This window comes from Apodemus sylvaticus, chromosome X (genome assembly GCF_947179515.1).
Source record: "Apodemus sylvaticus chromosome X, mApoSyl1.1, whole genome shotgun sequence".
Lineage (NCBI taxonomy): Eukaryota > Metazoa > Chordata > Mammalia > Rodentia > Muridae > Apodemus > Apodemus sylvaticus.
The window spans coordinates 21,581,869-21,597,106 of NC_067495.1; the positions used below are offsets into that span (position 1 = coordinate 21,581,869).

At 40.6% G+C, this 15,238-nt stretch overlaps 1 protein-coding gene across 1 annotated transcript in view; it reads left to right on the top strand.

The window, feature by feature from the left end:
• Positions 1–15,238, top strand: part of Wwc3 (WWC family member 3) — a 108,744-nt gene that overhangs the window by 75,564 nt on the left and 17,942 nt on the right. Inside the window, exons 9-11 of the mRNA XM_052171024.1 lie at positions 3,114–3,356; positions 11,184–11,273; positions 12,012–12,574. Coding sequence (XP_052026984.1) covers positions 3,114–3,356; positions 11,184–11,273; positions 12,012–12,574 — 896 coding nt within the window. The remainder of the gene's footprint in view (positions 1–3,113; positions 3,357–11,183; positions 11,274–12,011; positions 12,575–15,238) is intronic.

The following is a 15,238-nucleotide window of genomic DNA, read 5'->3' on the forward strand; positions in this document are numbered from 1 at the left end:
ATGGAATGATGGCTCTCCTGGGCCTTCAAAAACATGGATCAACTAGTATAGATCTAGAAGGTGCACAGACTCTGGCCCATTGGTGTTTTGCCTCAGGCATGAAATCTTCCTCAAGGAAACCTCTAGTAGTAAAGATGCTCTCTGCCTGTAGCTCTATTCCAGGCCCTTAGCCCAACAGAGAAGGCATGCTACTGAAAGGTGAGGGAACTGTGCTAGGGGTCAGTTGTTGGGAGAATCCTTTCTTCTAGTGCTTTTTTGTTTCTAGAGGAGACAGACCACAGACAGATGTGCCCCTTTTGGTTTGGCGGAAGGGGGCTCAAAAGTCAACATCCAGAGTGTGATCACAAAGAAGGGGATTGCCTTTTCCAGTATGTCAGTATTCTAGATTCTGAGGTATCTTGAAAAGCAGCTTACAAGCATCTTCATTGTTGTGAAGTTGGAATTAACAAAGAAACATGCTTAAGCATGGAAATGCTTGCCTAGTTTTCAGCATGGCCCAAACAACTTTTCCAGATGGGTTGCAAGAAATCATCCTCATCCGGATCTTGTTTCTGCTGGAGAGGTTGGCCCTTCCAACCACATTTTTCCTGTAAGCTATGAAAAGTTATAGTACATGGTTTAACTTGGGCTATTCTACTGTTTTAGCATGCTTGAGGTGAGTGGGCTCTTTGAAAAAGTTCCCTGTGCTTCTTCTCCTTCCTATAAATTTTTCTGCTCATTGATTTTTCTAGATAGTACAAATTTCTTGAGATTTTTCTGGGAAGGATAGAGTTATCTGGAACTGAATCTTCTGGCACCCTCAGTCAGTTGAATTCTTGTAGATACTAGCTATCATAGAGCTGCCAGGCTCAATGGAGTCTTGATATCTTTGTATTGAAACTATACAAAATTCAGTTTGCTCAGGATTTTAGGAGCATGGTGTATAATTTAGTGATAGAGAGGTTACTTAGCTGTCAAGGCAATGACTCCCATAAAACACACATGGGGGGGGAGGGACAGGCGAGGGGGAAGGAGGGGGAGAAGAGTATGCAAGCACACATACAAATACACACATATACACAAAACAGAAAAAAAAAACCCTCTGAAAACTTAAAAGGAGTGCTTGTGAGAATATGTCTGTATTATAAGTGTGACAGATGTGGCTAGTTCTAGCATAGTTAAGATAGACTTTCCTAAGAAGCAGATACACTGAAATAAAAATCTGCTATGAGGTCATAACTGATTTTCTCACTACTCTCCAAGCCTTTTATATTTATTTTTTACATTTGTCTTAGCTTATAGTAGATTGTTCTAGAAATTTTACTGGATATAATATCTGATTTGGCTCTGAATTATTTATGGTCCTGCTCAGAGTGTGATTTCATTCGGCTTCAGTTATATGTTACTGCTATAAATTTTATTTCCACTAATTAGACATAGGTACCTTTTTAAGCCCTATTTAGTTGCCTCTGACATTACTTTTTTAGTAACATGATTTAGCATCATTTCCCAAATATTAGCTTTAAGTTAGAAAATAACTTATCTAATAAAACTACTGAATCACAAGTAGTGTTTCTTTACCTTCCTGGAGAACTGGGTGAGAGTAAAATACATATACTTAAGCTTTAGCCTGCAGACCCTTTTCCTTCTGAGACTATAGGTTTCAGCTTGATTCTGTATGCAGGGACTGAGTCTTGTCTAATTCTCCAGCCTTAGTGAATTCATGTGCATATTATCTAGATCAGACAGAGCCTTATTTGTCACAAGGCTAAGCTACAGTTTATTTAATGCATGTGGTAACTCCAATCAGTTGGTGGCATATAAGTGGATCTTAGGTTTGAGAAAGATTATGAGGCCTGGACCCAGCAGACAAGAAGCCAGACATGGTTAATGCCATGTGTCCTGGGCACAGGAGGTACACAGTCTCATGTGTGCTCCTGTCCTGCATCTGCCATTCCCATATTAGTGAAAAACAACATCCTGTCAGTCCCTGATGTAACTCCCTAAAGGTCATTTAGCACCTTCCAGACTGGGCAGAGTTGCAGAGGAGGAAGCTCTGAGAGTCCTGGCTGTTCAACTTGAGTGAGCAGCAGAAGTGCCTAGAGGACTTGCCAAGACCCCAACCTCATGGCGTAGGAGTCAGAAGATCTGAGCTTGGGCCTGATGCCTTTCTAACCGCTCCCAGGTGATCCTGAGGCGCCAGTCCTGAGGCTCTACTTTTATAATCGTTGCCTTAAGGCTGTGTGGTGCCTGACACTTACATATTCACACAAATTTCTGTCATCTCAAAGAAGTATTTGGATTTCATTTTTAGGTATGTGTGCCAAACTTCATCCTCCCCAGCACTGGGTTCACATTGCGTCTGGCATTCCTAGTTTTGTCTTAAAGAAACCTTATCTAAAACATACTGCTCACACTTTTTAAGTATGTTTTCAAAACATGAGCCATGTCTATTTCATTTAATCTGAATTCAACACCACTTCAGGGCACAAGTGATAACGTCTGTTTGCCAGGCAAGCACTTGGAAATTTAGGGTCATGGAAGTGTTCAAGCACTCAGCTTTTGTTGAGTATTTGCTCCTCCTTAAGGCACTTTTCAATGCCACCTGCCTAAGGCTTTGGGGCAGGAAGGAACAGATGTAGACCCTGGGTTCCCAGAGCTGTTCTTTTCAGAAACATTTTTGATGGATGCATTTTCCTCCTGTTATTTTCCCAGTGTGTCTGTTAGTGCTTAACCTTGGATGAGGGGGCAGAAACGCAGAGGTGTCTCTTGGATGAACAGTTTAAATACCATGATGGTGGAGAAGGGAGACATGAGCAGCTTCCTTTATCCCTGGGATGACATCATGAAGAAAACAGAGTGTGGACATGTTGAGGAGTGCTAGCCTTTTTGTCAATTCTTTGAAACAAGTACCAAGTAATTATTGTCACCTCATAGCTCAGATGAGAGATTACAAACCACTTCTGCAATGTTTTCATGACTCCTCATTTCCAAATACTATTAAGTTGAGACTCAGAACAATTATCTCACCATTTATTAACCAAGTGAGTTGATAGAGTTGACAATAGCAAAATGTGTCCACATCAGGTTTTCTGTTCGTTCTGATCTCTCCCTGCTCCCTCTTTCTTTCTCAGAGTCTCCAATATTCAGCAGCAGCTGGCTCAGCTGGCTAACGAGTCATGGCCAGGCATGGCGGAGGCCGACAGGGACCGGCTGCAGCTCATCAAAGAAAAGGAGGCCCTGCTGCAGGAGCTGCAGCTTATTATTCAGCAACGGAGGTCAGCAGAAGATGTGGTTCGTCTGGAAGAGGAAAGGCAGCGCCTGGAGGAAGAGATCCAGCGTGCTAGGGCCACATCTGCACAGGGTGCCACAGAAAGGTGTGTGGCTTTCCAGGACTTTGGGAGCAGAGGGTACCACTTCTAGAAATGAATCAACTAGAAATACTAAGTGAATGACTTGTATTTCGTGTGAGGGTGTTCCTAATTGGTACAAGTTGAACCGTCCTTGTGTAAAAGCGCTTGAGCCCAGATATGTCTTGAATTTTCATGTATTTTATCTAAAACCTTTTTATTACATTTAATTTGTTTGGTATATGTCTGTATATGAATGAATGTGAGTATGTGCCACAATACTAGTGTGAAGATCCCAGGAGAACTTGCAGCAGTCTGTTCTATCATAATGCGGGTCTGAGGGATCGACCCCATGTAACCAAGCTTAGCAGCAGATGCCCTTTTACCTGCTTGACCATCTCACTTGTCCTGGATAATTTTATTTTTATATTTGTTTTTTTTTACATGTTAGGTTAATCCTTAAATCATCAAGCTACAGCCCCTAGAATCCTTTCTCTTCCCTCTTTTTTCTTTTCTCCCCTCCTTCCTTTCTTTCCGTTGTTTCTTCATTGTTGTAACAGAGTCGTATGTACCCAGGCTGACCTCCAACTTGCCCTGTACCCATTGTTAGCCTTGTATCTACCCTCTCAGGTCCTGGAATCACAGTATGGGCCTTCTCTTGGGGCTAGAAGTTTGGTTTTGGTTTTTAAATTTTTGAGTATTTTTGTAGATGCACTTTTATGAATTTCTAATCTGAAAAATCTAAAATCTGAAATGCATACTTAAGTGACTAAAACAGCTTGAGACTCTATATCAATTTAGGTTTGGGACTCCCAAATGAAGCATGTTCCACTTCCCCTGAGAACAGTGACTGCCTGGCATGTTTCCTTACTATGTGGGAAGTGGAATCATGTGCCTTCTGTGCCATAAGAGAAGCCAGCTGCTTTCAAAGGCTCCTGATGCCTACTCAGAACTGGGACATGAAAGCCAGGTGCAGGGGCTCACAGCCGTAATCTTAGCACTTAGAGGTGGGAGGATTGCCTTGGGTTCGAGCCCAGCTTAGGATGCATTGTGAGTTTCAGAGTTTCATGCATTTTATCTGCAGGAAAATAGAAACAGACATAAATTGATGGAGGAAAGCAATAGAGAATGAAGAGGGACAAGCATCATTACACTGTTTCCTGTCTGGTGTGGGTGCTTGGTGCATCTGCCTATGTTTACAGAGCAGTGCCTGTGCGGGATTGGAGGCAATTTGGGGAGGGGGGGCAGGTGGGGCTCTAGCTCCAGAACAGGGAGCCTCTGTTGCCTAGGGGAATTGGTCCTTGTAGCATTGTGGGTGTCTCCCTACTGCTTTTATCTCTGACTTTGATTTCTAGCCAGGGAAGCCAGCTCTTTCTTTTGCAGTAGGAAGTCGGCAGTCTTTTGTGAGTCCCTTTCTGGATGTGCCTTTCCTCAGTTACTCTTGAGCAGCTTTCAAGCACAAGACACGTGAAGCCTCTGTCTTTTGTATTCTCTGATGCCAAGTTGTTCAGCCTTTCATCATGTGCCACGTCTCCTGGTTTCCATTTGCTGCCTGCAATTGCGGAGTGTGCCGAAGGCTGGGTCTGCTTTCCACATTTAACAGCTGTCAGTGCTTTATCTGTGGCTATCTGCCGAGCTTTGGGGACCCCCCCCCCCTTTGTTAATACACTGACTTACTCAAATTAACTATATTGGCATGACCTTAAATTTTATCTCTCTGAGCATTGTCTAAAAGTTAAGTAATTGGAATTACTTGACTTGTACATATACATATAGTGACAATATCACTGTGATTTCCTTTTTAATTTTATTTTTATTTATTTTTGTTTGTTTCTTTGTTTTGAGACAGGGTCTCACTATGTAGCTCTGACTATCCTGGAACTCCCTATACAGACCAGGCTGGTCTCAAACTCACTCGAGATCCACCTGCCTCTGAATGCTGAGATGTACCACTATAACCCATTTTCACTGTGACTTCTGACTGTTCTTTGTATTGCTAGCAATCCTGATGATTGAATCTTTAGGGTAGATGAATGGTGGCATGAAGGCATTTGGGGCTTAGAGTGCATAGGGGCATTGAAAGGAAGTGGTAGGATTTGGAGAGTTTAGCTTAACCTAGTAATGGACAGAATGCATTTTAATTTGCCTGAGATGATAGCATGCCCTACCGTTGCACTGTAAACCTAGAGCAGAGTCTTAATCTCAAATGGCAGAATACAACTGACATTTTCTTTTGTGCTCTTGGACTTCAGTGATTTCTGAGTTATACACTAGCTTTTCTTCTACCTTGGTATTCTCTTTTGTATGTTATGGATAGGAGGAAGGCCTACAGTTCCTGCTGGTCCCTGTTCAGCGGGGAAGATTTCATTTAGAAATGGTGCCTGCCTCCTCAGAACCTCCATCTATATGCCTTTGACTCTAGTTGCCCTCCTCATGTGAAGTTCAACATTGCCAGTGCTGTGGGCATAGGATTCACATCTACAGAACTCTCTGGAGACAGTGTCAGCTCCAATGCTTGAGTCTAAAGGATGGGACAACAAAGCTGGAATAGATAAGTCTCTTGTGGGACCAGGCTGAGAAGTCAGTTCTGGGACAAGAGACCTCAATCAGAGCTGAATAGATCCAAGTGAATTTCCTAAATCTGCTGCAAAATGACTTTGGTTACTGGAAAACATATATGTGTGATAACTATCGTTCTCCTTTATACTTTAAAGCTGCTGAGTATGAGATTAGACCAAACACTCCAAAAGGTTCCCACAACTGTTCACCCTCTCTGCAAAGTAGATGCTGCCCACATTTCTTAGTGTCACTTCCCACTAGTTTAAGTGTGGGGTCCCAGGATAAAGGTTTCTTGTAACTCAATCTGTATGGTTAGACCAAGAGTGGAAATGGAACAAAGGGACTGAGGTTGTCTCTTTTTTTGCTAAATTGTGGCAGCTAATTGACCATGTGACCTGTTTCAGTTTCAAGGTCATTCATAGAGAATTATGGTTAGAAAGCCTAGTGAGGGGACATACTTGAAACTTACTTTCTGTCTTAGTTAGGGTTTTCTTGCTGTGAAGAGACACCATGACCAAGGCAATTCTTATAAAGACAAACATTTCATTGTGGCTGGCTTACACTTTCAGTCAGTTCATTATCATCATGGCAGGAAGCATGGAAACTTACAGGTAGACATGGTGCTGGAAAAGGAGCTGAGAGTAGCTCTACATCTTGATCCAAAGGCATCCAGAAGGAGGCTCTGATTCTACACTGGGCAGAGCTTGAGCATAGGAGACCTCAAAGTCCACCTACACCTGTGATGCACTTCCTCTAACAAGGCCACACCTACTCCAATAGGGCTACTATTGGAGCCACTACTATAGTGCCACTCCCTATGGCTAAGTATTGACATGCATGAATCTATGAGGTCCAAACCTATTCAAAACATCACATTCCACTACTTGGCCACACCTACTCCAATAGGGCTACTATTGGAGCCAGCTACTATAGTGCCACTCCCTATGGCTAAGTATTGACATGCATGAATCTATGAGGTCCAAACCTATTCAAAACATCACATTCCACTACTTGGCCTCCATAGGCTTATAGTCATAACATAATGCAAAATGCATTTAGTCCAACATGTGTCCAACTATGTGTCAAAAGTACACATAGTCTATCTAGCATAGTCTCAAAAAATGTTTAAAAGTCCAAAGTCCAAAGTTCAAAGTCCCTTCTGACATTCATGCAATCTCTTAACTGTACTCTCTAAAATCAAAATTAAAAAGCATATCACATACTTCCAACATCAGAAGATATACATTACCATTCTAAAATATGACAGTGAGGAAATGCTGGACCAAAACAAGACTAAAAATCAGCTGGGAAATCTCCAAACTCTGTATTTCCATGTCTGATGTCCAGCTCCTTTCATCTTTATTGACTGCAACACAAATCTTTCTCTTGGGCTGGTTCTATTCCCTGTTAGCAGCTTTTTTCAGCAGACATACCACAGCTCTGGCATCTCTTAATATCTTGGGGTCTCAAAGGCAGTTTCAACTTCACAGCTTCTTGTTCCAGTGTCTGGGTTCCAAACATGATCTTACAAGCTCTTCCAAAGGGCTTGGATCACTTATCTAGCTATGCTCTCTGTAGCACTCTAGGCTCTGGATGACTCCACTCCACTGCTGCTGCTGGTTTTGGTGGTCATGCCATGGTATTGTCATTTCCAACACACTGGGGTTTTCTGATTGAACTGAGCTGCACTTTCACGAATAGCCCCTCAGTCTCACTTCATGGTGCCAAACCTCAACTTCTTAGCATCACCCCTTCAGTCCTGGGCCTTCAAATACCATTGAGGCTGTACCTTCATCAATGACTTTCCATGGCCTCTTACAGTGCCTACCTAGTCTCAGCTGCTCTCCATGACTCCTTCATACCCTTCAAAATCACTACCACCTTGGTGATTCCTACACATTACCAAGTCCAGCTGCAGCACAAGGTATAACCTTGTATATCTCTGGAACATACCTTTTATATGCTCTCAGAAAACATTTCCCAGATTTCACTTCAATAACACTAGTCTCTTCTTAGTCACCACTAATTTCTTAGATTCAGCTAATGAGCAGCAATTGTCCCAGTAATCACTTCTATTCTTGATTCAGAGCCAGAGCCACATGGCCAAAGCTGCTGAGTTCTGCTGCTTGCTGGGGCTAGAACAGGTCCCACTTGTTGTATTTTCACCAGCTTTCTGTTTTCAGTGATTTCCTTCACTGCCTGAGTTTGACTATCTTGAACTTGCTCTGTAGAATCAATGACCTTGAACTCAAATATCTGCATGGCTGTCTTCTGAGTGCTGAGATTAAACACATGTATGAATCCACCTGAACCTGAGCTTTTCTTTCCCTGGAAGTTGCTTTGTACCAGATTGGCCTTGAACTCAGAGATCTGCTTGCCTCTGTCTTATGGGTTTTAAAGTAATGTACCACTATTCCTAGACCTAAGCTTTTCTGTAATTCCTTTTCACAAGATCATTTTATGTTCTGAATTGTACTTCATTCCAGATATAGTCAAGCTGATAACTAAGAATATCTATCATAATCCATACCCTGTCAATTTGACACACAATCATATCTCCTTATCTAAATGAATAAATGAATCTCATATCTAAATAAAAACAGCAACTTGGTCATAATAATGCCTAACATGATATAACCATTCATCATTCAACTGTAAACACATAAACAATATGCTTAGCTGGGTGGGATCTTGCCACAAGGTCACCACTCCCTTAATCTGTGTATCTCCTTGAATATAGGATTTAGCTCCATTCTACTTTGTGGTGCCCATTTAATACTTGAACCATACATTTTGTATCTTTTTTTTTTCTAAGCTTGCTATGCTTGATCAAACTGCTCTTCGTAAGAGTAAACCACATGACAGAGTCTATGCTATGCTGTTGTGAAATGTTTTTCCTCAAGGCAATTACTGTAAATTTCTTCACTTTAGAGCCGCAGGCAGACTCTTTAGACAGACAGTCACATTCTTTACCCAGCTATCAGAAGAATGATCTCCAGGCAACGTTCTAAAATTCTGCTCCTCTAAAACCTCTTGAGCCAAGCCTCTGCAGTTCAAATCACTCTCAGTACAACTATCTTCTAGGTTCCTACTAGTATGGCCCATTAAGCCCCACTTACAGCATTCCACTACTTTCTTAACCCAAACTCTCAACATCCACATTCTTTCAAACAAAAGCATGGTCTGGCTTATCTCAGCAATACACCAGTCTCCGGTACTAACTTCTGTCTTAAGGTTTTCTTGCTGTAAAGAGATACCGTAACCAAGGTAATTCTTATAAAGGCAAACATTTCATCAGGGCTAGCTTACATTTTTAGAAGTTCAGTCCATTTTCATCATGGCAGGAAGCGTGGCAGCCTACAGACAGACAAGGTGCTAGAGAAGGAGCTGAGAGTTTTACATCTTGCTCCAAAAGCAGGCTGAAGGAGACTGTTCCACAGGCAGCCAGGTGGAGGCTATGATTTCACACTGGGTGGAGCTTGAGCATAGGAGACCTCAAAGCCAACCCCCACAGTGACATTCTTCTTCTAACAAGGCCACACCTGCTCCAATAGGGCCACACCTAACAGTGCTATTCCCTTTGACCAGGCATTAAACCACCACACTTTCTTTTACTCTTTCTCTGTTGTTGTTGGATTTTTTTTTTTTTTGAGAAGAAATTAAAGATGAATGTTTGGTGCCTTTTACATTGATAGGTAAGAATTTAAGCATGACTCCAAATTGGGAAATGTTTTGTGGTAAAAAGAAACTCTTTTTCTTGTCACATTTTAACAGCAGAATAAGAATGCCAGGAAGTAGAAGTGATAGAGCTTAGTAAATTCAAACTGGTGAGTGAGCCTTGAACTTTCATAGCCAAGGCAACTTTTTTCATGAGGGTTTATTTCTTCATCTGTTAAATGAAGGATAGAATCAAGTGAGTGACAAGGAATGAGGTGTGACATGATTCCAAGTGTTAAGGGCATTATCATTTTTATGCACTCATATGATTTCTAAATATGATGTTTAAAAGTCCACCTAAGAGAGCATTTTATTGCTTAAGTTTTCTATGAACAAATAATAAAATGTTTTCCTTCAAATTGTAGGTAAGTTGAATCTTAAATACATTACATTAAAAAGTAGTATATTGCAGCTCTTTTCAAGTTGTTGAATCCCAGAATCTTCTTCCACTGTTAAAATGATTAAGGACTCCCAAATAGCTTTTGCTCATATGAATTTTTATCTATCAATACACTAATGACTTAGAGATTACTTTGACATTGTTATTTGATTAGAGATTATAAAGCCTTATCAGAAACAACAATTTTATGTCTGATAATGTTTTTGAAGCCAAAAAAGAATTATCATATTACTTTAACATTTTATAATAAATTTTTTAAACATCTGGTTTTTTAGAAGGCAGCTGCTAAAGTATTTAGCTTGTTGTATGTTATTCTGGTGAACACATGATTATTTTGCTGCTCACAGACATGTAGTAAAGAAGACGGGACATTTTTGGACCCTTGAGGTCTGTAGGCCATATTTTGAAAGCCATTAATTTTAATTTGTGTTATTTAGCTTTACTTTAAAATATGTTGTGTAATGGCTCATGTTATAAAGATGTTTGATCCAATGAGAAATGCTATAGGGCTTGTTTTACTATAATGCCAATGAAATTTTGCATAGCTTTTTGCCTATAAGAGGGCCTAGGATGATGGAATTATGTTTCTAGTATTCTGTAAGGAATCTCAACAAATTAATGCATGTTGTGCATTTGAATTCAGTCCCATTGTTCTGTCTATTCTTTTACCTATTTCCCCTGACATCCTTCACTCACCTTAAACACCTATTCGTATGACCACCCATACTCATTGCCCTTCCACTTGTCTACTCCCCTGTTCTCACTTATCTCTTCAACCCTCCCTTTTATCCACTTGCTCTAACCACCAATAGAACAAGTATCTACAGTCTACAGCTTCAAGTGCCAGAGATGTATTTTCTAAATATGACAAAATGTTTTTATTATGTTGCCATTTATAATATATGCCTTTAGAATTCACTTATGAGGCATTTAAAGTTGATTTTCTCTTCTGTCCTTTCTCTCCTTTCTCTCTTAACCTTCTCTCTTTCCCTTCCTCCCTCCTTTCTTTTGTCTCTCCCTCTTCTGTGATTGGGTGATGGGGACTGAGTCCAGGTCTTTAGGCATGCTAGACAAATATATCATCAAACTACATCCCAAAACCCTATAGCAAATTTCTTATTATAAAAACAATTCCCCTGCCTTTTAGACCCACCAATTGTCTGTTTTTGTATTTACAGGATTCTACTGCAGGAAAAAAGAAATTGTCTGCTTATGCAGCTGGAAGAAGCTACACGTTTAACATCATATCTCCAGTCCCAGTTAAAGAGGTGGGCTACTTTTGAAGGAAAATGTATGCTTATTAATTTTATTATTTTTATTGCAGGGACATGGATTATATTACAGTAACATGTGAATGAACTTCAGAGTTTCTTTTAGCTTAGATTTTCTACTACTAGTGATTTAAACCCGAAGTGTGGTTAAACAGAGCAGAAAAGTAGATATGTTTTGTTTTGTACATAAAACTTGCTAACATATAACTCAGGTAAAATGAGGAGAACCAAATTTGACTTCAGAATAGTAAGTCTGACCCTAGGATGTTTGCACACACCTGAAATTCTATCACTTGAAAGCTGAGGCAGGAGGAAATGTAGTTCAATTATGAAATCAAGTTTATTAAAAGAATGTGTAATTTACTTACCAGCTTTAGAAACATTCATCTATGTACATTTTTATTATGGGGCTTTTGTTAAAAAAAAAAAAAAACATCTGGATGCATAATGGCAGCTCCCCTTGTCAAGCTCTTACTGTATTGTGAAGCAGGAAGTTAAGGGTTTCATATGAATGACACTATCAGTTACTCCTCCAACTCAGGAAGGAGTCTGCTGTTGTGCAAGGCCCCCCAAGTGTCATTCAAGAGAGATAAGAAGCAATTTCTGGCCAGATGCTCCCAAGCGTCCAACTACATTCCTGTTAGCTCTGTCCTTCCCTAGGGCTACAGCCCGGATACCAGGTGTGGTGGTGGGAACAGCGTATGTTTTTCTCATACCATGGCTCTTTTGTTTCAGCCTGTCTGCCAGCACCCTAACTGTGTCCTCTGGGAGCAGCCGTGGGTCCCTGGCCTCCAGCAGGGGTTCCCTGGCCTCCAGCCGGGGCTCCCTCAGCTCCATCAGCTTCACGGACATCTATGGCCTCCCACAGTATGAGAAGGCCGATGCTGAGTGTGGCCAGCTTCTGCGCTTCGATCTCATCCCCTTTGAATCTCTGGGCCGCGATGTCACCTTTACAGACCCACAGAGCCACTCTGGCTTCCACAAGCAGAGGAAGTCCCTGGATACACCCCAGTCTTTGGCTTCACTGTCTTCTCGCTCCTCCTTGTCCTCTCTGTCACCCCCTAGCTCTCCCTTAGACACACCCTTCCTCCCTGCTTCGAGGGACTCCCCTCTGGCACAGATGACTGACACCTTTGAGGTAGCAGGCCTGGGAACACTGGACAAACTGCGATCACAGGCCTCTACTCTAGGAGATGAAGATTTGCAGGGAACTGCGACACTTCAGCCACATGGAATCCCTGTGGATGGAGAAGGACCCCGTGAACGGGGACCTCAACCTGTGGCTCCTGCTAGTGCAAGTAAGTTGTGATAGGAAGAAAGGCTTGAGTTTCTGGGTATAGGGGGTATATGTGGGCTATGGCTTTGAGGTTAGTGATTTTCAAATTGCTGGTGAGCTGTTTAGAATAGTTTTACAATATTAATGGGGCTAGGAAGAATCTAGATCTTCATTAGTCTTTTCTTTCTGTATCAGGAATGATTGGCATTGATGAAGCTGTATTTGGCTTATTTATGGAATGTTCTTAGTTGTTGAAAAATAACATTAAGAACTACATAGTCTTCCATATTCAAAGGCAAATGAGGTGGTAGGACTTCACTATACTTTGCAGGACATATGCTAAGATGGAATTTTCTGTGTATATTCCCCTCAAACCAGAATGTAGACATGCATCTGATTATTTACACACACACACACACACACACACACACACTGGTATAAATGTCTACCTCCTCTGTCAGTTTGACCTCTCTTTCTATATGGCCTTGTTTCTGAGTATATTATTCAGTCAAAAGTGAAGCTAATTCTGATTGTGTCATTTCAGAAGACACTCGAGTTGATACCAAATCATTTCTCTAGATGGAGAATCACCAGACTCTACAGGAAGCTTCATCTATTCCGCTGTGTTATAGTTCAACTGTTATTGATACCACAGTGCCATTTAAGAAACAATAGACTACTTTAATGTGACACTGGAGAAAAAGTTTCCCATACTTGAAGTTCAGCCCGTGTAGTTAATTTACCCAGCAAAAAAAAATGTTGTAGACATTCCATTTAGGCTAGCACTAGATAATTTATATAGGCTAGAGGGTCCTTCCTCCATACCCTGAGGGAAATTTGACAGTGTCTGGAGAAACATTGAGCTCTCTCAGCCTGGCAGAGGGGATACTCTGGCACCTAATGGATTGAGGCCAGGGAAATTGCAAAACCTCCTATAATACACAGTGTAACCCCTACCACAACAAAAATGATTTAGCCCAAGATGTCAGTAGTATGGAGGTTAAGAATCCTGAGAAGCATTCTATTGGATGTGTGTCCAATAGAGTACAATGTGGTGTAGTGGAAATGGCTTCAAGTAAGTAGCCTGCAGGCCAAGATTCTGTTCCTTGTCACTTTGACCTCTAGTTCTATGACCTTCCTTGAATTGTCCCACTTGTCCTCAAACAAGGTCATCTTTATGGTTTCTTCCATTTGCCACTATTTTTTAACCTAAGAGATGAGTTGATAGATTGATAAAGTGATAAATTAATCTTTAAATTAGCTTGTCTATAATATAGCTGTCTGCTAGTATCTGTGTGTTTACCTGGAGATCATTATGTTACCTCTAGACTTTTGACATCTCTGTTATTCTGGTGTCTTACCCTTTGTTTGCAAACATACTTGTATGTCCCCTGAAAGATTGTTTCTGTAGCTCACACATCCAGGTAACCTTCGTTCACTTTATTCTTCTTTACAGGTTTATCACTCCATACTTATTCCTTTCAACATAAATGAAATAATGACATAAACCTATTGTTCTAGTTTCCCTACCCCTTTTAAAATTCTCTTTGAAATTCAATAATATTAGTTTGGTTATGGAAAAAGTCTGTTTTAGGGCCTTCTAGAGCAGGGCAAAGACAAGTTTGGAGGGAGAAGAACTGAATTAATTTCTGATCCTAATTTCTTTAGCTTTCTTTCTTGTTCTATGGCAAACATAAATTTCAACAATTTGGGAGCAATTTGTTTCATCTACATTTAGGGACTGCCACCTAGTGGTAGATTCACAGATGGCACTGTCAGTTGACTTGTGAGAAATTTTAAATAATTGACAGACTCAGTTCCTAGGTCCTGCTACGTGCTCCCAGAATACTAAGCAGGGTAACTGATTTCAGGCCTAAACACCTCGGGACTCCTTGCCTTTCTGTGTGCTTTGGCAGCTGCAGATCCTAGAGTTATCAGAGCATTCATGTATGCTTATCAGATTCCCCCTTATCCCATTATCTGGTAATGCTTGGTGTCACTCAGTTCCCTCAATTCTCAGCCCAGGTCTATAAATCTTTTTGGCTTCAAGCAAGTTTTAGTAAGATAAAATTTTACTAAGATAAAATCGAAATTCCCCAAGCTAGAAGGCAATGATTTTTCCCCCATATCATAAGGTAGACAAGATGGACAGATGGCAAGACCAAGAGTAGACTATACTTTGGGACATTTTTTACATTTTTACTACAGTTTTGTCTTGCCTGGATTTTTAAAGTTAAATATATCCTGATTTTGAAATCATTTCGATTTTTTTAACTTAATGGTTAGTCTATGCTAACAAAATCCATAAAATTCTTTGAGTTTACTATTTATTGATGATTGTATTATACATACCCTGTTTAAAATTATCAGATAAAAATCTTATAGTTTTCACTCTGTGATTTTTTTTTTTATCTCTTCTCATGCTGCTCCACAGAAACATTTACTGTAAGTGGCCTTGGTATTCTCCTTATCCTCCTTTGTTGCTCAGGCTGCGGGCAAAACTTTTACAGTGACTTCATACTTAGGATGGCTGGGGGGTGGTAGCTTATTGGTTGTCATTATCATTATTATTTCACTGCTGTTATTTTTAATAATCATGTAAAGAAACATGATTATTTTTTTCAAAAAGCTTTCAGTATTTATTTTCTATATGTATTTTTCTCCAAAATTTAACAGCATTCATTAT